The following is a 20,955-nucleotide window of genomic DNA, read 5'->3' as shown; positions in this document are numbered from 1 at the left end:
ACAAATTAAGTGTCGGGTTTTGAACGAATCAATTGAGTTTTTTATTTTTTTAACTCGAATCAGTTTAAATCCTAGTTCAAGCTGCTAAGCCGGTTGAGGCTTTACCATTGTGATAGATTATGGAATGAAAGAATGAACTTAAGTAAAGTAACTATATTAAAAAAATGTGAAAAATAGAAGGACTAAAATGGTAACAGCACAACAAAACCAACAAGAAACAGTATTACGGTATTACCTAAAAGAAACAGTGAAAGTAGTGTGTCATATCCATTTTATGCCTTCCTCTCTCCTACATATAGGAGGGCGGTGTGGTGTTGGTAGATAAAACACATAACTAAATTCATTCTCCACCAATTGTTTCTCTCTTTTCTTTCAAAGAGGGGCCTTACGAGTGCCTTCCATGCTTCCTTTCCTTTTATGAACTTCAATAATAAGAGGTGCTTTCTCCTCCAACGAACAATGGTGACTTGAACCCAACACACCTCTTCTCTTATCCGCACGCATAATCTTTTCTTATCACCCCCACCACTCATGCCTCAATCATCTTCACACACAAACACGAACACGATCACGAACACGAACAGTCTCCTGGTCTTCTTCTTGCCAAATTCATGTGATATTTCTTTCTGGGCCTTGATATTTCTCCGTCTCTCTAGAAACCCTTTGTTTTCTATCTCTTGAATTATCAATTTCCTTGATTATTTGATTCAAAGGTTGAAACTTTTGGTACCAAAAAAAAAAGATTGCAAATTTAGAGGTTTTATTGATAGCCCATTTAGGTTTTTTAAGTTTATGTGCTGTTATGGCCTTGATTGAGGCTTTATATGAGGTTTTAGAGAATCCCTCCTCAATGTTAGGGGTATGTACAGAAATGGTTGGACTTTTAGGTCCATTGTGGGTAGCTTTTCTGATTGGTTTAGTGCTTGGATGGTCATGGAAGCCAAAATGGGTGACCAGGGAAAGTGACAAATTGACTTGCTGTGTATCAAAGATATTGGATTCATCGTTGCCATCTTCACCTTGTCGGTCTTTGATGTCTCCATTGAAGACTTTTGGTTCTTTTTCACAGTGGAATTCATTCATGTTGAGGTCCTCAACTTGTGATGCTTCTTGGGTTGTGGATAACAACAACAATTTAGTGCATCAGAATCTGTCTCCTGTGCCCCCTACAGAATATGAAGATTGCAGGTACCTTCCCTTATCAAAGTGTCTAGTTTTCATTATCAACAAAATATTAAGCAATCTTTGAATGAATTTAGAAGTTTGTTAGTGGTATTTGTTTTGTCGTTTGCTAAATAAGGGATAAAGCTATCAATCATTTTTTGGAATTGAAATTCGTAATCAATTTGATTAATTGATTCAAAAGCATTAGACATTCACAACATATTGTCACATTTGTTCTAAACGTAGGGTTATTTTTACCATCATGGCAACTTAGTGAGAACTTTGAATCTCTGCAGATACTAAAATTGGATGAGGCAGGAAACAAGAAAAAAACCTAGGATTCAATGTGATAATAGGTTGTAGTTTCGTAATGATCTCATGCTTTATGATTCTTTTATAACTATCAGTTGTTGGGGTTGACACACAATGGAAACTTTGTCTCTATAGGATGGACAAAAAATGGTTTTGGATAATTGGTAAAGAAAAAATTACATGAGCCTAATTTGAGGCGAGTAAATAATTTCTTCTTATTACTTGTCTAGCAGATCGCAGCTGAATGAAGAGCAGTCTAATGTTGCTAGCCAAGTCACGGAGGAGGATTTAGAACACTTGTACCAGCTTGTTGAGGTGAAAGATGGAGGTCCTACTTGGATGCATATGATGGATCGTTCCACCCCAACTATGAGTTATAAGGCATGGAGGAGAGATCCCAAGGTAGACTTTTTTCTCTTATTCAAACAGTAGTTTAATTCAGTCTAACAGCTTTATCAGGTCTCGAGGTTCAGTTTGGTTGGAATTTCAGCAACTTTCTTTCATACAATCGGATATATTTCGAATATATGCCATCTTGTTGATCAGTTCTTGTTTTGATGGGCTGTTAGACTGGTCCTCCCCAATATCGTAGCAGCACTGTCTTTGAAAATGCCTCGCCAGAGATAGTGAGAGACTTCTTTTGGGATGATGATTTCCGGCCAAAGTGGGATGACATGCTTTCTTATTCTGCAATATTAGATGAATGTCCCACTACAGGGACCATGCTAGTGCATTGGATGCGAAAAGTGAGTCTTCCTTTCATATGTTCTAATTCATAGCTTCTCATGGTTTTATGTGCTCATCCCCTCCCAATGGTTTGTGTTGGCAGTTCCCTTTTTTCTGTAGTGACAGAGAATACATAATTGGTCGGCGAATATGGGAATCAGGCAGATCTTATTACTGTGTGACCAAGGTATGAAACAGGAGTATGTTATTCTATGTACAACAATAATAGCATCAAGTAGGATCTATTTAGTGCCTATCTCAGTTTTTGTGGGGCCAAACATGGAAGATGAGTTTGGCTATGTGTAATGTAACAATGGTCTAATCAAGCCAGTCAGCTAGGGCTGCCAATGCTAACTAAGTATGCCTGATCTTCTTAACCCTCCATTTTGAATCTCCCCGGCTGTAGGGTACAATTAAATAATTGATCGCCACTGCCTTAAAATTGGGATGGTGTAAGCAGAGATGTGCTTCCCTGAGGGCATAATTCTTATCTTGGTGTCACAAGTAAAGAGAAAGTAAAAGAAAGGATTGATGAGATATATTTGTGAAGGGAGCATTTGAAGCATTAAATAACCCCGTTTATGAAATACTAGTGTCCTAGGTGATGATATAGGATTTGACCATATAAAATACTTGATTCTAGACCCTTGTGAGCTGATTGGGGGAAATTGACAAATTATTTACTTGTGTATGTTTTGGGGATTAAATTTAACGAAGATTGTACCAGTAAGGAGTGAGCATCTAAGAGAATGTTTGGTTTGTAATGATACATAAAATGGTAGGGATGGAAAAGACTTGTTCCTTTTGGTTATGAGGGAGTTCCCCTTGGTCTAAGTTCAGTACTCAGCATTCTTCAGGAGCTACATTTTTCTATTGCTCCCAGTCATAACCTCTTCCGACCACAGGGAGAGACATAACATTGTACTGTAAGGTCTTGTGGAAAAAGACCTTTGGTAACAAGAAGGAGCATCCAGCAATCTCATCTATTGGCTATTTTATTATTTTTGCTTGTTCTCTTTTGTAATCATCAGTTAGATTTTGGAAGTCCAGTATTATTGACTGCTTTTCCTAACAAATCTCAGGGAGTACCCAGTTCTTCTGTCCCAAGGCGAGATAAACCAAGACGTGTTGACCTATACTACTCAAGTTGGTGCATTCGAGCAGGTATGCTGTAGCTTCTTTCTTTCTGCCATTTAATTGAATAGTCCCTTTATATTTCAGCTTGAAACAGCTCTTCAGGTTCAAGTTACCAGAACATTGGGCAATTGCTTTGTCCCCTGAAGAGCTAGTCTGTAAATTAGAGAGTGAACCTACAATAGCTTAAGTGTTTGTGCGATTATTTGCTACGAGACTCAGAATAGAGAGTGACAACTAATATCTTTTCAATTACACTTTGGCAGTGGAATCAAGGAAAGGTGATGGCCAGTTGACATCTTGTGAGGTATTACTCTTCCATCATGAAGACATGGGCATCCCATGGGAAATCGCTAAGCTTGGAGTGCGGCATGGCATGTGGGGAACTGTCAAGAAGATTGAGCCTGGTTTACGTGCCTACCAAAGAACAAGAGCATCGGGAGTTACACTTTCTCGGCCTGCTTTCATGGCTCAGATTAACACCAAAATAAATCCAGAGTTGCTGAGATCCTTGGGAGATGATGAGGATTTGTCAGAGACTGAAGCAGCAACTGCTCCTGAGAAATCTTTGGGCAGGAACATACCAAAGCTTCTGATTGTTGGTGGAGCTATTGCACTCTTATGCGGTTTTGATAGAGGACTGTTGACCAAGGCATTTATATTCAGTGTGGGAAGAAGGTTTGGAAACATGGGAAAGAATGCTAAATTAAATGCTGGAAGTACTTGAAAGTTGAAAACCATTATTTTTCTCAATTCAATTTGAGAGATGCTCTATTTTTAACCTTGTTTCACTCTTCCCTTTCCAATGGTCGCGGGAGGTTATATTACTTTGTATAATACTTCAGAAACATAATGATGTTATGAGGATGTATATACTCAAGGCAGAAATTCTCTGCAATCAATGAAACCACAGAGTTCATGGTCTATATGATATCTGTTCTACAAGATGTTGTAATTGTTTACTTTTATCAGTCTCACCGTATCCCTCATTTTGCAGAAGTATTTGTTGGCATTAGGTCATCTGCTTTGATGGCGTAGCTTCTCTCATATTATCAGTTAAAAACAACACAACAAAGCAGCAAATTAAACCTTACAAAATGAGAAGTTACATAGGAGATATCCCTCCTCTGATCCCCTCCAATTCAACCTCTTTCATTACATCATCAGAAAACGTTTAGACTAAAAAGGTAGCACTGCTCTTTAGCAAGTGCCATGAATGTCTAATCCATGCATGACTAGCTATAACAGTAGTAGTAAATAACTTTTTGGAGAAAGGTGATTTCCATTGTTTATCATTAATAACTAACAGCCACCCCTGCAGGCAGCACTGGAGCTAATTAACCACAAAAACCAAGCAGATAGGTGACATATTAATGTTTCAAAACAGTTTAAACCATCCAGTTGAGGTGCTAATTCTGGCATCTCACTGGCCTTCTTCACCTCTTTCTTCACTTTTGCCACCATGTTTTCACTAGATGCTTCCATTCTGCTTCCCAAACCCCTGAACATAAAACAATTTAACATAATTTAGCTTGGATTTTTCCACACAAAACAAGAACTAAAACTACATGATGAAGGAAAACAAGAGAAATTTATGAAGGGACTTGTAAATTACCTGAGCATTGGAGTTGCTTTGGTCAAAGAAATAAATCCCTGCTGCAGCAACAACAGCTGGTACTGTCACAGAAACTGCACCCATTGCCATTTTTCTATGTTATTCTTGAATACAATGGCCTGCAATGATACAACTTTTATATGGAGAAACACTAAGGAGGGGTTAAAGTGTTAAATCACAAAGTGTTGATAGAATTTTCTGATAATCTTATTTATCAATGATGCGAGATATATATACAACGAGTATATTGCTAAAATTATGCTATTGTTACAACAGGATATGCTATACTAATGATAATTACAAAATTCTATCCCTAATAATGGGAGATAATCACTCCATCATAGGAGATAATTAATCACCCCTCTTCTTCAAGGTGGTGCATGGATATTACACATGCTCAACTTGTCAAGACAACTTGTAAACATTTTATTGGATATTGTTTTCGTAAGAACATTTACAAGTTGAAATTCTAACTTTATTAAAGAAATATATGTAAGCTTGCTAAGAAATTTTATCCTGAAAACTTCACTCCAATAGATTTATATAGTTTAAGAATACAGTCGGAGTATTATAAGTTGCTAATAGATTATCTGAACTTCCAGAATATTGATTATCTTGTTATATTATATCATCAATTAGTTGATACAGACTTAATAAATAATTTCAACTTAATTAGTAAACTGAGTTAATTGGTATTAACTCTTCATATTTCTACATCAATGATGAAACAAGTCTTTTCATCTATAAAATTCATTAAAAATCGGCTTCGAAAGATGATAGGGAATGAGTTTCTTACTTATTGTATAATCATACATATATAAAAAAAAACTTTTCAACTAGTATAGATGATGAATCAATAATTAAAAAAATTTATTTGATAAAAAAACATAGTACACAACTTAGATAATAGTTTATTGTATTTTCATTAAACGTATAATATGTATTATAATGATAAAATTAACTTATTATGTACTCCTATCTTGTATACTTATTTTATTTTAATATAACAATAACCCATCTAGTTTTTAAATCCTGGATTCGTCGCTGCATCTAACGCCGGGACAAGATCAGACGTCAGGGTAATGCTTTCTCCTTCCTGTCGTATGATGTGAAGCTTGACATGCCTTGGACTCAAACTTTACTATGATTTCCTGACGAGAAAATCTATGAAGGTAGCCATATAAAAGTTGTGGGTTCTTTCTGAAATTGTTTGATTTGTCTTCTGATGAAGAATTATTCTACTATTGTTCCGAAGAACCCTGTGACTCATGAAACAAAGGTCGTTCCTCTGCATTGGATTTGGATTTGATTCAAAAACCAATGATTACAAGATATTCATATTCTTCTAATCATAGAGGATGAAGGAGAGCATCTCTGTCACCTAAGAATTTGAAATATATAGCCTGAGGAAGGATTCTTGGAAAGAACTTGATGAAACATTAGCGGTGTCATCACATAAACCCTACAGCTTCCCTTCTACCAACTTCTCCGGCAAAAGTATTGGAGCATCATGTCATTGGTATAAAGATGGTTATTCAATTGTGACTGGAGCAGCGAAACATTCAAGACAGCACCCCTGCCGCTCGATGATTGCATTATCGGCCTCCCCTACTACAGCAACCCTTTTGGTATTTGGACTGACTTTTTCGTGTTCAAGGAGTCAATTGCCATGGTAAATTACAGGGATGCGGGAAAATCTTTCTGTTACAAATACGAAACTGGTTTCATGTTTTGTCATGTGATTAATAAGCTTTCTAAATCAATCACATTGAATTGACAAACCCTATATATGGACTACAACAAGTCGTCTTAGGGTTTAAGACTTTCAATGTATACACACATCTTTAAGATCGCAAAATCTTAACCACAAACCAAAATAACGAGAGCCTCATAAGTCATAACTCTTTCCTCTGTCGAAGGTTTCTCAGGATTTTGGAGAAGAAAATTGAGTACGAACATACACGATGATTGATTTTTTGCCTGAAGATTTGGTGATTTGTATCTTAACAAGGCTGCATGTCAGGTCTTCCATAAGGTTCAGGTGTGTCTGCAAATCTTGGTACACTCTCCTTTCTAACCCAAATTTTATTTACAGAAATAATCTTTTTAACTATGATGATGATGTGAAAATAAAAATCCATCGTCTCCTTATTAAACGCCGAGACAAAATCAGTAAGGATCATGTTTTCTCCTTCATCTCGTATGATCATCATAAACTTGATGTCTTTTGACTCAAACCTTACCGAACCATTGTATATATAGATATATAAAAGTAGAAATTGTGTGTTCTTATTATGGTTTGATTTGTCTTCGTATTCAACACGGTTCGTGCAGCTGCTGCGGCCACATCTTCCTGGTGTCTGGTAATGAATTGTTAGCAGGCATTGGATTTGGTTTTGCTTCAAAAACCAATGATTTCAAGATAATTAGAATTCTTCTAATCTGGGATTTTATTGATTTGTACTGGTGGACTCGTAAACATGAAGTAGAAATATGTAGCCTGGGGAAGGACTCTTGGAAAAAACTTGATGTAACAGTGCCGGGCACAATCAAATCAGTACCTTACTATTATCCTTTTAACAACTTTTCCAGCAAAAATGGATATGTCACTGCTCTGTAAAGGGTAAAGATGGCTGTCCAGTTGTGTTGTCACTTGATTTTAGCAGTGAAACACTCAGAACACCATCTCTGCCAGATGAATGCGTTATCAGCCGCAACTACGATGATATTTGTAAGAAATTTGTTCTGTTGAAAGAGTCAATTACCATGGTCCTTGTGTGGATTCCCAAGTTTCATTGGAGAGTGGAGATCAGAAACTCCAAGATCAGAGCAATTCATAATTGATATGTAATTGACAATTCCTTTCCCTCCTCAATACTGTCTTTTATTTATTTACTAATGAATCTATTCAATCACTAAGAAACAGCTCTGAGTTTTATTAATGAATTTATTTCGATCATAAAATTGAATTAAAGATGCTCAATATATACAAAAATCAGTGAAGAAATGAAGGCTCAGTAAGGAAGTATTGTCTCAAAACAGTGAACTCCATCCAACTCCGGAGCAAACCTTAGTCTCCTCTTCTGTTGCTGTAATGACTTGTCAATGCTTGCAGGAGGTGATTTTGACGATGCAGATGACTTGTCCTTGTTCCCTTCAGACATCAAGCTCTTCTTCATAGACTCAACTTCTGGCCTGTTCCCTTCTTTGGGAGCACTGAACGAGAAGTTGGGCTTCTGTCCAAATGATTCTGCACATAGGGCATCAAATGAACTGAACATAGACATCATCATGATTGAACCTCAAACCAAAGAAGTGGGCTCGGTTTGTTTCTTCTTCTTTTGCTACAAAAACCAAGCAACCAATCAAAGATTGTATTCTTAAGGCTTGACAACGTTTGTTTTTTGAGATTTCAAGGAAAAGGGCTCTTCTTCTTCGAGGGTTTCTTGCTTGGACTGGATTGGATTGAGAGAGGGAGAGGAGAGATGAGAGGTATATAAAGGGTGAAGGAAATCCTAAATTCCTAGAAATATCTGGAAAGAAGGAAGGAAGGAAGGTGGTGGAGGTTGACTTGGTCCAGTAATGATTTGCAAGCTGGATAAAGATATCTCCACCGTCCATTGGTAGCTGGGCACCTAGAAGATGACATGCGCGGAGGGCTGAGATTAAGGTGAACATTATGTAATTAATTGATGTCTAGGAGTGGACATTAGGACATGAGTTTCCAAGCTCCAACATGTGTAGAGCTGATGGGACTTCTCTGGAGGGAGCTGGGAGCTCACCTTGTGCATGAAGGATCTTGGAAGGTTCGGTTGTGTTGATGAGGTGGCTTCTACCAGTGGAGGTTGGGTTTGGACAAGCCACGTGGATGTCCACTTGTCTTGTTACTTAAATTTTGTTAGATTCGTCGAGGAGAATGGAGATAGGATATATCTTGTCTTAATTATATTATTTATTGATGTATTGATTTTTTTCAGGTTTTTTTTTTTTTTGGTTGTTTGGATAGTTATTTTTTAAAATATTTTTTATTTAAAAAAATATCAAAAAAATATTTTTTATTTTTAATATCAACATATTATTTAAAAACATTAAAAAATTACTTTAAAACAAAAACAAAAAATAAATTTTAATAAAAAATAAATTAAAACTCACTCTCAATATCAAGAGATGGTGGTGGGCCGTGGCCATTATATTTCCTTGTTCAAGAAGGATATGTATGTAAGGGAAGTCTCAGGCAAGATGTAGATGATAAGATTATATATTTTTAGTGTGTATTTGGTATTGACTTGCATTATTTTTTTAAAAAAATTTTAATTAAAAATATATTAAAATAATTTTTTTTAGATTTTTTTTATTTTTAACATTTGTATATTAAAATTATCTAAGAATATTTAAAAAATATTAATTTGATATTTTTTCAATTGAAAATTAATTTTAAAAACACTTTAAAAAATAGAACCAAATCACAATTTTATATGAATTCTACTAAAAACTCTCTTGAAAAAATTATAATTTTTCTTAAACCTATTTTTTCAAACTTTGAACATAAAAATTACTACAGTGCTGAACACACTTTTAGAATTAAAAAAAAAAAACTTAGCTTGTAATAAGACAACGGTTAATAAGAATAAAAAAATAATTATGGTGGAAAATCAAGCTCTAAAGACTAATTTAATTAATAAACGAAGTGGGAGAGTGTAAATTAGATAGAAATGATTAAATCAAAGCATGTGTTATCAAACATTAAAAGGACAAAATTAGATTAACATGTGTAATATAAGAAAATATAAGTAAGAAAGCTCGATGAATTAGGAAATAAATAAGTGACAAACTGTTAAGAAATTGCAGTAATATATGTATTTAAATATTTTTATACACTTTTCTTTCTTTTTTTGAAAATTTCAAAACAATTGTTTTATAGTAATCCTCTATTACATTATTGAATAAACCAAAATAAATTCGAGACTTTTGTATATAGTTTTTATAGGATTTTTTATGCTTACTTCTTTCTTGATTAAATATAAAGTTCCATCTCTAAAGAACATGTACCATTATGACCTGGAAGTGTAAGATTGACATTTATGGCACTTGAGGTACTGGTCTTGTAGGATAGGGATCTGTTTCCTTTTTTTTATCTGAATTTGATTTTTTCTGTTCATGTCTGTCATCTTTGCAGTGACTTACTTGTTTACTAGGCTTGTAGGGTGTTCAGTGAAGCCGAGAATTAGTCGTGGTGCGTGTAAACTGACCCGGACACCCCGGGTTATTAAAAAAAAAAAAGATTGACATTTATGTTGTAAAAAATGAAGAGAAAAATAAAATATTAAAGCTACTCGTACTCCAACAATCTCGTACAAGTAAAAAATGTAAATTTCAAGTAAATCAACAAAATCAATGTCTTTCTTGAAATATAAAATTATTAGCAATTCAATAGTAAAAATATACTAATGTTATTTTAATAATTTCTTTCTTCCAGCAGTGATATATATTTTTCTTGATGTCACAATAAAAATTATACCAAATCCAAATATAACATTTTAAGAAAATATATTATACCAAATGTCATGTTTTCTCATCATCCCTACTTGTTTGTCAAAAAACAGAGTGGTGGATAGGGGACCAGCAGATGCAAGTAGCTGAAATCGCCACCGCGCAAAGAGAGGGTAGACAGAAACACAGGAGGAACTGTACCTGAATTTATGGGGGAAATAACACAGCAAAGAAGAGAATGGAACCAGCAGGTGCACAATGCAAGCTTTTACTAATTTAGGAGGGCTTTAGTCAACCCACATTCATTACCTCCTCCACATAACAATCATCTCATAGCTGTTGCAAGTGTGAGGGTGACTAAAGTTTGAACCAAAAGGAAACTTGGGCACATGATTCTGCTATGCTGCATTGCCACAGTTATGGAGGCAACTTGAAAACGATGGCATCCAAAAACCTTGGATCTCATAATAGCCTACATAACCACCATCATAAACTCTATTCAAATTCTTCATGCTGTATAGCTTTCCAAAAATAGGATAATCTTCAATACCATATGCACATCAAACTTGGATAGCAGTCGCATAGGAAACATGAACAAGTTTGGATACAACAAATCCCATTGAATTTTCGACCAAACAAGTAAGCATTGTTAAGAACTGAATCAAAATCAATATAAACAAGAAATTCATAGAGCTAAAACATCAAACATCCTTGTATTCCTTGAAAAAAGGTTCATGGTCAATCAATCAGAAGTTCTCAAATCATCAACCAAAATTTTACCACATTACAATTGGAAGCCGATCCTAATTTCTTAAGGCAACAAAGAGTACTAAAACTGAAGATAATAGAAAGAAGCACCTAATCAAACAAGCTGAATCCCATATCATCATCACTCTCTGGGGCTTCCTCCTGCACATAAACAACACCAAATCTCAAAACAAAACACAAACACTCTAAAACTCAAAATCCTCAAAACAAAATCTAAAATTCCCCTTAAAATTCAAGCCTTTACAACTAAAAGAAAAGGACAAATTTCAAAAATACAAACATACAAACTTCAAAACTTAGAAAAACAATGAACACAGGTAAAACCATATTCCAAAACAGAACACATAAAGAACAAAACCCCAAAAAATCAAACATTGACAATGAAACAAAACAAATCACAACAAAAAAAAAACTCTCAATTTTTTCCTAAAGATCAAACCTTTATGACTAAAACACCAAAAAAAAAAAAGAACAGAGCACCATTGTTCATACCTTCTTCTCCTCAACAGCTGGAGCAGCGGCCCCACCGGCTGCAGGACCAGAAGAAGCAACAGCAACAGCAGCAGGAGCAGCACCACCAGCAGCACCAATATTCATGATAAGATCACCAACGTTTCTCTTCTCAGCAAGCTTAGCAAAAAGACTTGGCCAGTAAGATTCCACAGTCACATTGGCTGCTTTCACAAGTGTAGCAATCTTATCCGACTGCATCAATATTTCAGGAAAAAAAAAACACCTTAGATTTCTTTTAATAAAAAAAGAAGAAGATAAAAAGCTGGTGTGTCTGGTTTCATACGGTGATGGAGATGTCTTCATCGTGGAGGATGAGGGTGGCGTAAGTGCAAGCGAACTGACTCAGAGACATGATTGCTTCTTTGCTTTGCTTGTGTCTTTTCCAGATGAGAGCTGCGTTACGTTGGGAAATTGAGAGAGTTGACGAAGGGCAAGAGGGTTTATTAGCTAGGGTTTTAGGGCAAAGCTGGCAAGAGGTATATATATTTTTAATAGTATTTTTCAAAACAAATTTATACTTTTTTTTTAATATTAAATTTGTTAAAAATTAGTTTTAATGATTTATTTAAATTTAATTTCTATAAAGTTATTTCAATCTCTTAACCCGAATCATAACCCAAATTATAGATTAACTCAGTTTACTTGGGATTTATTTTATTTTATTATTAAATATTTTATTAATTAGAAATTAGACTTCATAATTTTTTAATTTGTCTCATAACTTAGATCACGAGTTTAGTGTTTACCTCATGTTGACTCGGGTTATTTTGTCTTTTTTTAATATAATTTTTTTTTTCAGTTCATCTTTTAATATTGAGTTGACTGAGAAATGAGTTTTAGAATTTATTTTGATTTGCTTTCTATTGAGATATTTTAGTCTTGTGACTCGAGTTGCATGTTTGAAAGGTTAATTCAGGTTTACTCGAGTTATTTTTTTCCTTTGTTTTAATTGATTTTTTAAATTTTATTCTTCAATATTGGTTTGATGAGTGTAGAAACAAAAAACTTGCAACCAATCAAAATTAGCCATGTGTCATTTCATTTTATTTTTACAAAAAAAATGAAATTGAAATAAACAACATGGAAAATAAATGTGCTTTTATATATTTATTGGCCAATGAAAAGTTGATATTTGGGATGAGATATTTTATTATAAATACAAGATTTCATAAATAAAAATCAACAAATAAAATAATGACATGCGACATTGACAAAAAAAATCTTATAAACAGAGAGCCTCAACTTAAACATAAAAATAGTAGAAATTCTTCTTGGAGATATAAAATTCTCTTCAAGATAAACTCTTCAAACAAAGAAATTCTCACTAAAGCTCTCAAGTCTTTTTTATTTGGGCTTGAAGTCTATAATAAATGACTAAACAACCTATAACAGTTCTTCAACAATACTTTAAAGATAAAATCAAAAATATTATTTTAAGTATCAAATCATCAAATCTCACTCTACAATAAAGGCCTAAATGTGTGTTCTTGCAAAGTACAGATCTTGACTTGATTTTATAAATAAATCAAGTCGTCACAAATTAAATTCATTGGAAGAATCATATGATTTTTTTTGTAAGAATATTTTTAAATAGAGATTGTACGTAATCATATATTTTAATAAAATCAAATATTTATACACATGTGCTTGCTTAATTTATAGGTACTCAAATTTGTGTTTACATTGAGAATTAAGCTTCAATTTATTGACTTGCTTTCTGATGAGGTTATCATGGCCTCATGATCAGGGTTGCGGATTTGGCAAATTAACTCAAATTGACCCAAGTCAATCCAATATATTGTTGTCTTAATATTTTTATTTTTTAAAAAAAGATGTCGACTTGAATTTGTTTGGGTCAAACTATATTTTTACTAGTCCAGGTTGTCTTTGAACTTGTCAAGCCAACTGGGTCATCCAGGTTGTCTTTGAACTTGTCAAGCCAACTGGGTCATCCAGAATCAACCCACACATAAATTAATTATTTTTTTACAAGAAAAAAACGTTAGTAACGACTAGATATTTTTTATACATTAAAAAAATCATTTGATCCATAGTATAATGCGAACCAATGATCTAGTAACAAAAACTAAATAGTGAGGTGAAAACATTGAAATATAGTACCCTCTCGTAATTTACTATGTATTCAAGTATATATTTTTTTAATTTAATCTTCATATTTTTTTATAACAACCCGGGTATAGGGGGATGTTACATTTTTTCTTCTCGATTGGATCTTTTTGTAGTTAAATTAAACTCCAATTGTTTTTTTTATTTGTTAAGCAAGGGTAAAATTGAAAAACAAGAAACCAAAATAAAAAACAAAAAATTAGATTGCCATTTCAAAATTGACTCAAAAAGTTAAATTTGGTCATTTACTTTGCAACTGACCCATTTTTAATCCTTTTAAGTTTATTAAAAACTCTCCCATTTTCCAAAACTTCATTGCTTTTGTTTCTCATTTGAAGTAAAAGAAAGAAAGTTAATGAATTCTGATTGTAGTGAGTGAAAATATCATTTAACAATGATTTTAATTATCAAGTTAATTGATCGTGGTGTTACAGGTTCATTTATTAAGAGGAGTTTCAATTAAGTATTTTTTTTTTATATTATCTAAAAAAGTAGATCTAATCTCAAAAAGTTTGTAATTTTTCAGGTCTTTTTTTTTGTTTTTTATCAATTTTTGAATTATTTGAAGGCATAAAAAATTATTTAGATCTTTAAGGTGTTTTTGTTATAACTAATATTTTTTCTTCTCTTTTCATTTTGTTTCTCTCTTGCCTTCACACTTGCAACTGATCCTTATTTTTATAATCTTTTCTCCTTATTTCTTTTCCCTACTTTTACAAAAATTATAGTTATTTCTTTTGAAGTTTGATATGATGAAGTGACAATACATTTTACATTTTTGATCTTTTTTGTTTGGTAACCAAGAGACCATGAAAAAACAAATGAAATTTTCAAGAATTCACTGAACTTTTTAATCAAATCACAAATCCAAAAAAACTTTTTAGTCTCTTCCTGCTACTTTGTCTTTGTATTATATTATACCCTAACAATTTGATAAAATATTTGACTGTAATTTTTATTTTGTTTTATTTTTATGTGAAAATTGTGATAGATTTTATATTGTCTTTAATATATGTATTTTAGGGGTATTATCTAATTCCAACTATAACAACCCGAATGTTTTAGAATCATCAATGAATAAGAGAATTAATATAATCAATCCACGAATAACAATAATATCCATAAAAATTTTAGTCTAACCCGATACATCTAACCCACTTGGATTTAAATTTGTTTTTGAATGAGTCAAAGTTTATATTATGTAAAATATCAAAAATTAAATTAGATAAAATTATAATTCAAAACCTAACCTAATATATCCTCAAACACCCCTGCAACAACATAGCTTATACCAACAATCTAAGTATTATCAATATTTATGGATGAGTCCACGGGGAAGTAACATTTTCAAAAATATTGAATAATTACTGCTTTTCACATACTAAAACGTGGGGACTCATATTATGTTAATTCAATGAACAGAACAGAGATAAAGTTTTTAATTACTGAAATCTTGCAGTGATGTAATAGATTGTGGAATGGAATCAAAATTAAGTCAATAGCAAAAACTCTAGTTATCACATGATCTGAGGGAGAAACCTGCATTCCAAGAAGGTAATATTTTTTTTTAGATATAAAACCTATTAAATGCACAAAAAAACCACCGTTAAAAGTAAGTTTTAATTACATGTTTTTATTTTTATATGAACCTCGTAAAATAAAAAACTACCACACTACTCCCAAACACACCTAATGTACGATACAAATAAAACTATATTTTATCCCATCTATATTTTTAAAAGTATTTTATTAAGCACCACAAACTATAATTTTGTATAAATCCCAATAAAAATACAATTCATATTTTCTAAAATCTATTTTTTAAACCACAACCACAAAAATTAACAATAGTTACAATACCAAACATATTAGCCTAATTATTTTTGCATTTCAAAAGTATTTTTAAATAAACATTTTCTTATATTTTTTTCTTTATTTCAAATTATTTTAACTAAATATTATTTCAAGTAAAAATTAATTTAAAAAGCACCCTAAAAGCTCTAAGGATCCATTTGCAAAATTACAGTTGCATCCCCAATCCCAAATCACAGCCGCACGCTTGCATTCCCACACACAATCAATATTCTCACAGATGCTCATTCCTCATCACCACTAATGAGAACAAACAAAATACTCAGAGCATGAATGACTTCGTCCCCTTTTCATCCGTCGAGGGGATTGATTGGTCAAGAACGTTCCAATGGTGACGGCCAAGAACGACAATAACATGCTTATATCGATGGGGTGATTGGGATTAACCGGTAACAGTGAAAACTAGAGCACAAACCAACACGATGTTCAGTCATCTAAATGATGGGAGTGTCACAAACATTGGAAAATTGCCCAGGTTCAACATAAAAAGTGTGCTAACATAAATCCGAGACCAACAAAATGACTAGAAACCATCAGGCCAAATACTACTGCTAGTTCATGTTTTCATCAAAATATTCCAAGTAAATAACTGGATGACTAGTACAACTAGCCCCTGAAACTCGTCTGAGTCCATCTAAGAAGGCCTCGGCGGTTTTCACTGTAGTTTATAGCAGTCAGGCACTTCCAGACCGTGCCTGCATAAAGATAGAGCTTAATCTGAGTACTTTACTAGTTATTGTACTGAAGTCCCACGCACACAACTCTGAAGTAATAACTACAAATTCCTTGCCCTTTTTTTTCATTAACAAACCAAGGGGGCACTTGCCTTGTTGGGAGATTCTGACCTGGACCCGGACCTTGATCTTGGTCTGTGTGTATTTCAATACCAACAGAATGACAAAAAAATCAATTTACTCTTAAGAAAGGCAGCAAATAAAATGCGAGGAGAAGAAGCTGAAACGGTAAGCAATCTCCAATTACCTGGATGATTTAAGAGGTGAAGCTGATCTAGATTTTGACCTTGACCTTGACCTTGACCTTGAAACAGATCGTTCCAATGATTTGCTGCACAAAACAGAAAGCGGAAACTATCAATTTATAGAGAAAAGCTACTTGAGAGTACAATGCCAAAGAATAAAAAGCACACAAACCTCCGGTTTCTCCTTGAACTTCGACTTCTGCTACGGCTCCGGCTCCTGCTCCTTGATGGAGAGCTCTCATGCTGCTTCACCTTGAAAAAACAGAACAAACAGCAAAACCAAGAGCAAATGTTAAGTGAACCTTCATTTGCAGCTGTTAAATTTTTTTCTCCCATCATATGCAAAGCATCTTCACGAGGTTGATAGTAAGCTATTTTTATTCTACAGAAAAGCATGATAAGTTAAAAGCCTCATGGATTGATGTTTAAAAAAATTTCTAGAACTCCAAAATAGAACATGGAGCGGAGCGGGTAAGGTAGGGGATCCACTAGGTATAATTAAAGCGACGACATGGCAAATTTGCAAGCCACTGCCAATTCTGCGTTATAAAACCATTTTCAAATATATAAATTAACTCACCACCTACTCAACAAATAAGTGCTAGATTTAATGGTTACCCGAATATAAGCTCTGGCCCAAGGATTTCTGAACTCAGTATCATCAAGTTTCCGAATCTGAATTAACAAAAGCACGTGCCAGCTGTTAGATCAGAGTACAGAGCAACAATCCCCCCAAATGTTTTTGTTATCATTGTTTTATTCATTTATTTTTTGGGAGTAAAGGGATTGAACCACAAAACAACTTACAGCATATTTCATGTCTTCATGGTTTGTATAATCAACAACGCCAAAAGTCCCTGAATGTTAAGTCCAAAATGTCAATTCAGTCTCCGCATGAATACATGCAGCTCATGAGATATTTATCACTGTACGTTCCAATATCAGTATCCATGCATTTTTTGCAGCTCACTCAAAAATAGGATGTGAAATTGAACACCAGCAAGATGAATTGGGAAAAAAAATATTCCTAAAACAGGAAAAAGAATGGGAAGTTGCAGAGCATTCTAAGAGGCATACCATCACTATCACGAGAAACTTCAGCAAAACACACATCTCCAGCTTTTCGCATATGATCCTGAAATCAATTTATCACTCAGTAGCGAGAACAGAAACAAATAACACTCTCGTTGGTGAAGTATTAGAAGTTCTTTAAACCTTCAAATCTTGCCAGGAAGCAGAAGAAGGAAGACCACGAACAATAACTGCAAAACAATTATGTGCCTTAGAACTCTATCCAGGTAACTTGAAGAAAACTAAGAGTAAATTATATGCAAAGAAATAAGAGTAGTTTTCAGAACAACACTGTCCAATTACTGCTATGAATTTTTCACTAGGAAATAAATATTCCCCAAACAAACCTCGAAATTCAGAATGGCGTGAGATGCCAAACCGACCCCCACTCCCACCACCACCGCCATACCCACCACGGCGATCATTTGATGATGGTCCTCTACCACCATGGGCAAGCTCAACCTGCATGCATAACAATGAGAAATAAAAAAGGCAAGCAGCAAACGATACAGACACAATTAGAACTGATTATTACCCTTAACCTACAACCATCAAAGTTATAGCCATCGCGACCCCTTATTGCATCTTCAGCATCCCGAGCATTCTCAAACTGAAAACGAAAAACACAAGTCCAATGATGAAGACCCCAGTTATGAGTGAGGGTTCTAGGAGAGACAATTAGGAGAGTTTCAGCGTTTTCTCATCAAGTTGTTGATCCCCAAACTCAAACAGAAACACTCATGTTGCAATACAGGACAATGATCATTTCACCATGCAATGGCCCCAAAACACAATTTGAAGTGCTCTTCTTCTTTCCAAGTAGAAAATACAACAATGCTACCTTGCTCCATATGTTGCCGAGATCAAATGTAGTGAGGGCTTTACCTCGACAAAACAATAACAAGGGGGGCGAGGTGGAATCTTCAATTCAACATCCAGGATACGGCCATACTACAAAAATAAATAACAAAAATCTGTAAGCTTAGCCATAGTAAACCACTGGGAAGCTGCATAACATATACAAACCATGTCATATACAATCTACAAATGGTCCAGTAATAGCTATTTCACTATGCTATAATACAAATGACACAAGCATTGCATAAGTGACACACACACACACACACACACACACTCACTCACTCACTCTATTCAGCCTCAGGGAAGTACATGAACGAGCAAAGCAATGCTTGTTTTTTTCTTCAATATTTGATTCCCCTGATTGGAAGCACAGATGTGCCTGTGTGGACTTTTAATATGTTTTGAAGCAAGGATGGAATGCCAGAAACAAATAAGATTGCTTATGGAAATAATATTAAATAGCAAGCAGGCATGTACATAATTAATAGTACATAAAAGCAGCCATTATTTCTGAGGTCAATAACAATGATAAGGTTGAATACACAACTCACTGAAAATGAACAAATCTCATTATTCTGCAAACAAGACTTAACGTCACATGAAAACATTTAAAACAAACCTTGTAAAATAAATCTTCAATTTCTGATTCTCTTATATCTGCAGGCAAATTGCCAACATAGATTGTACGAGAAAAGCGACCACTCATTTTTTGTACCAGAAGAGTACAGCAAAGCTTTCACTGCACAATGCAAATAAATTGCATAAATAAAGAAACATTTTCAGAAACAAAAAGGCTCCATGTACTTATGTTCCATTTATCATCAGCATGTACTCTGACGATAACAAAAGTATGTCAAAACCAAAAACTATGAAGCAAACCAAGTGAGCAATACTCAATGTGGGCGGTGCTCCACAAGCTCCATTGCTCATTTGCTCCAAGATGCTCCAAAGCTATAACAAAATTGGAAATATATATTTGGTCTCCTCATCATTCCACAATTTTTTTGTAGATGTATAGCTCTTCCGAAGGTGAGAAACAATCTCCAGTTATAAAAAATAATACTCATAAGTCCACTCCACCCTGATTTTCCCACTCCCTCTCTATATCACTATGCATGATTGCACAGCTCAAATTTGTCCAAGCGCTTGTCATCTATCATAAAGAAAGCATTTGTGTCATGATATCAAGTAACATATATTTATTTACTTACCTTACTCAGCTCACTTTTTTTCTAACAGAATTGATAAAAACAACCCTCTAAAATACAAATACACCCCCAAGTTCCCCTTCTTTTGTCAAAAAACGCAAACTTTGCAAGTTACCCTCGGGTCAAGGCTAGGGGGCATCTGTCTTTCACGCCACTTTTTAAAACCTTTTTCCGTTCCCTGATTGAATTCACCGACTTAAGAATTCATCAAGTCAGTTACTGACTCAACCCCACCCCCCCGCAAAAAAAAAAAAAAAACAGTCAGCCAACAACTAATCTAAATAGCCATTAGAGACCATTGATTAACACTCCATTTGAAAACTTCCTTATTCTTGTTAGTTAGCACGTCCTAAGCTCTTCTTCGTTACATCAAGTAAAAGAGATTGTCTCTCAGCCCACATCACTATACACATTTCGCAACCCCAACAATAAAAGTAACACAAGCGAGAATTAGCGGAGTGTTTGAAAATGCTAATGTTAGCCTCTCATCATCAATTTCAAACAATTCGTTTCCTTTAATAATAATAATATTAATTAAAGTAGATTAATTTTCTCAATATTTAAAATGTATAAATAAATACTGATGGAGAACACTAGATCAATAAAAACCAGTAATTACAGTTGCTTAATCGCAGTTATTAAGCAAGAATTCAATTAATTGCTGTAATCTTCAAGTCCTGGAAGTTGTTAGGGTTTAGAAATCAAATCTTGAAACCCTAACATGAACATGAAGAAATTAGAGAAAGAGAGGAGCTATGTTGTTGTTAACTATACCGAGAGAGAAACGGTTGCCGAAGCCGAAGCGAGCCGATGAGGTTTGGAGAAAGAGCGAGGAAGGACGGACTGACGGACTGAGGTGGAAGATAGCTAGGGTTTCTTGCTGTTCCTTCTCTCAAAGCTTGAAACTTCGGGCCGATGCTGCGTTTTGGCTAAACTCCCACACTTCCACTTTGTAGTGTAGTGACTGTGGTCTCGCAACTTCAAAACCGACCCGAACCGTGTTTTTTCGGTTCAGTAAGAGGCCCAAATCCCAATCGGCTTTTGAGTTATAACAATAAGATATATATTTGAGTTTTTTTATTTTTTGGTGTATATATATATATTTGAGTAAATAA

At 34.3% G+C, this 20,955-nt stretch overlaps 3 protein-coding genes across 8 annotated transcripts; 1 reads left to right on the top strand and 2 right to left on the bottom strand.

Annotated features, from left to right (window-relative positions):
• Positions 1 to 281: 281 nt before the first annotated feature.
• LOC7475141 (uncharacterized) lies at positions 282 to 4,262 on the top strand. Of its 2 annotated transcripts, none has more exons than XM_024586897.2 (6): positions 282 to 1,188; positions 1,707 to 1,878; positions 2,046 to 2,222; positions 2,306 to 2,389; positions 3,285 to 3,366; positions 3,603 to 4,262. In XM_024586897.2, the coding sequence occupies exons 1-6, from the start codon at positions 803 to 805 to the stop codon at positions 4,061 to 4,063; spliced, it is 1,362 nt and encodes a 453-aa protein (XP_024442665.1). In that variant the 5' UTR covers positions 282 to 802; the 3' UTR covers positions 4,064 to 4,262. The 2 variants fall into 2 exon arrangements, with proteins under 2 accessions (XP_024442665.1, XP_024442666.1); XM_024586898.2 differs by having other exon boundaries at positions 283 to 1,188; positions 1,710 to 1,878.
• Positions 4,263 to 10,463: 6,201 nt separating this feature from the next.
• On the bottom strand, positions 10,464 to 12,188 carry LOC7464480 (60S acidic ribosomal protein P1). Its single transcript, XM_002321325.4, has 4 exons — positions 12,006 to 12,188; positions 11,702 to 11,914; positions 11,300 to 11,350; positions 10,464 to 10,913 (listed from the first exon to the last, which is right to left on the bottom strand). Exons 1-3 carry the CDS (start codon positions 12,072 to 12,074, stop codon positions 11,300 to 11,302), a joined length of 333 nt encoding a protein of 110 aa, XP_002321361.4. The 5' UTR covers positions 12,075 to 12,188; the 3' UTR covers positions 10,464 to 10,913.
• A 3,936-nt stretch (positions 12,189 to 16,124) lies between these two features.
• On the bottom strand, positions 16,125 to 20,818 carry LOC18105481 (serine/arginine-rich splicing factor SR34A). 5 transcript variants are annotated; one of them, XM_052447289.1, is made up of 15 exons: positions 20,615 to 20,809; positions 19,526 to 19,785; positions 19,252 to 19,371; positions 18,919 to 19,020; positions 18,657 to 18,722; positions 18,307 to 18,381; positions 18,119 to 18,233; positions 17,916 to 17,962; positions 17,778 to 17,835; positions 17,508 to 17,557; positions 17,319 to 17,375; positions 16,873 to 16,952; positions 16,703 to 16,786; positions 16,548 to 16,590; positions 16,125 to 16,416 (listed from the first exon to the last, which is right to left on the bottom strand). In XM_052447289.1, the coding sequence occupies exons 3-15, from the start codon at positions 19,336 to 19,338 to the stop codon at positions 16,396 to 16,398; spliced, it is 885 nt and encodes a 294-aa protein (XP_052303249.1). In that variant the 5' UTR covers positions 19,339 to 19,371; positions 19,526 to 19,785; positions 20,615 to 20,809; the 3' UTR covers positions 16,125 to 16,395. The 5 variants fall into 5 exon arrangements, with proteins under 5 accessions (XP_052303249.1, XP_052303251.1, XP_052303250.1 ...); XM_052447291.1 differs by lacking the exon at positions 16,548 to 16,590 and having other exon boundaries at positions 20,615 to 20,818; XM_052447290.1 differs by lacking the exon at positions 19,526 to 19,785.
• Between the last annotated feature and the right edge of the window lie 137 nt (positions 20,819 to 20,955).

Source organism: Populus trichocarpa, chromosome 15, assembly GCF_000002775.5.
Source record: "Populus trichocarpa isolate Nisqually-1 chromosome 15, P.trichocarpa_v4.1, whole genome shotgun sequence".
NCBI lineage: Eukaryota > Viridiplantae > Streptophyta > Magnoliopsida > Malpighiales > Salicaceae > Populus > Populus trichocarpa.
This window is presented reverse-complemented; position numbering and strand designations above follow the sequence as displayed.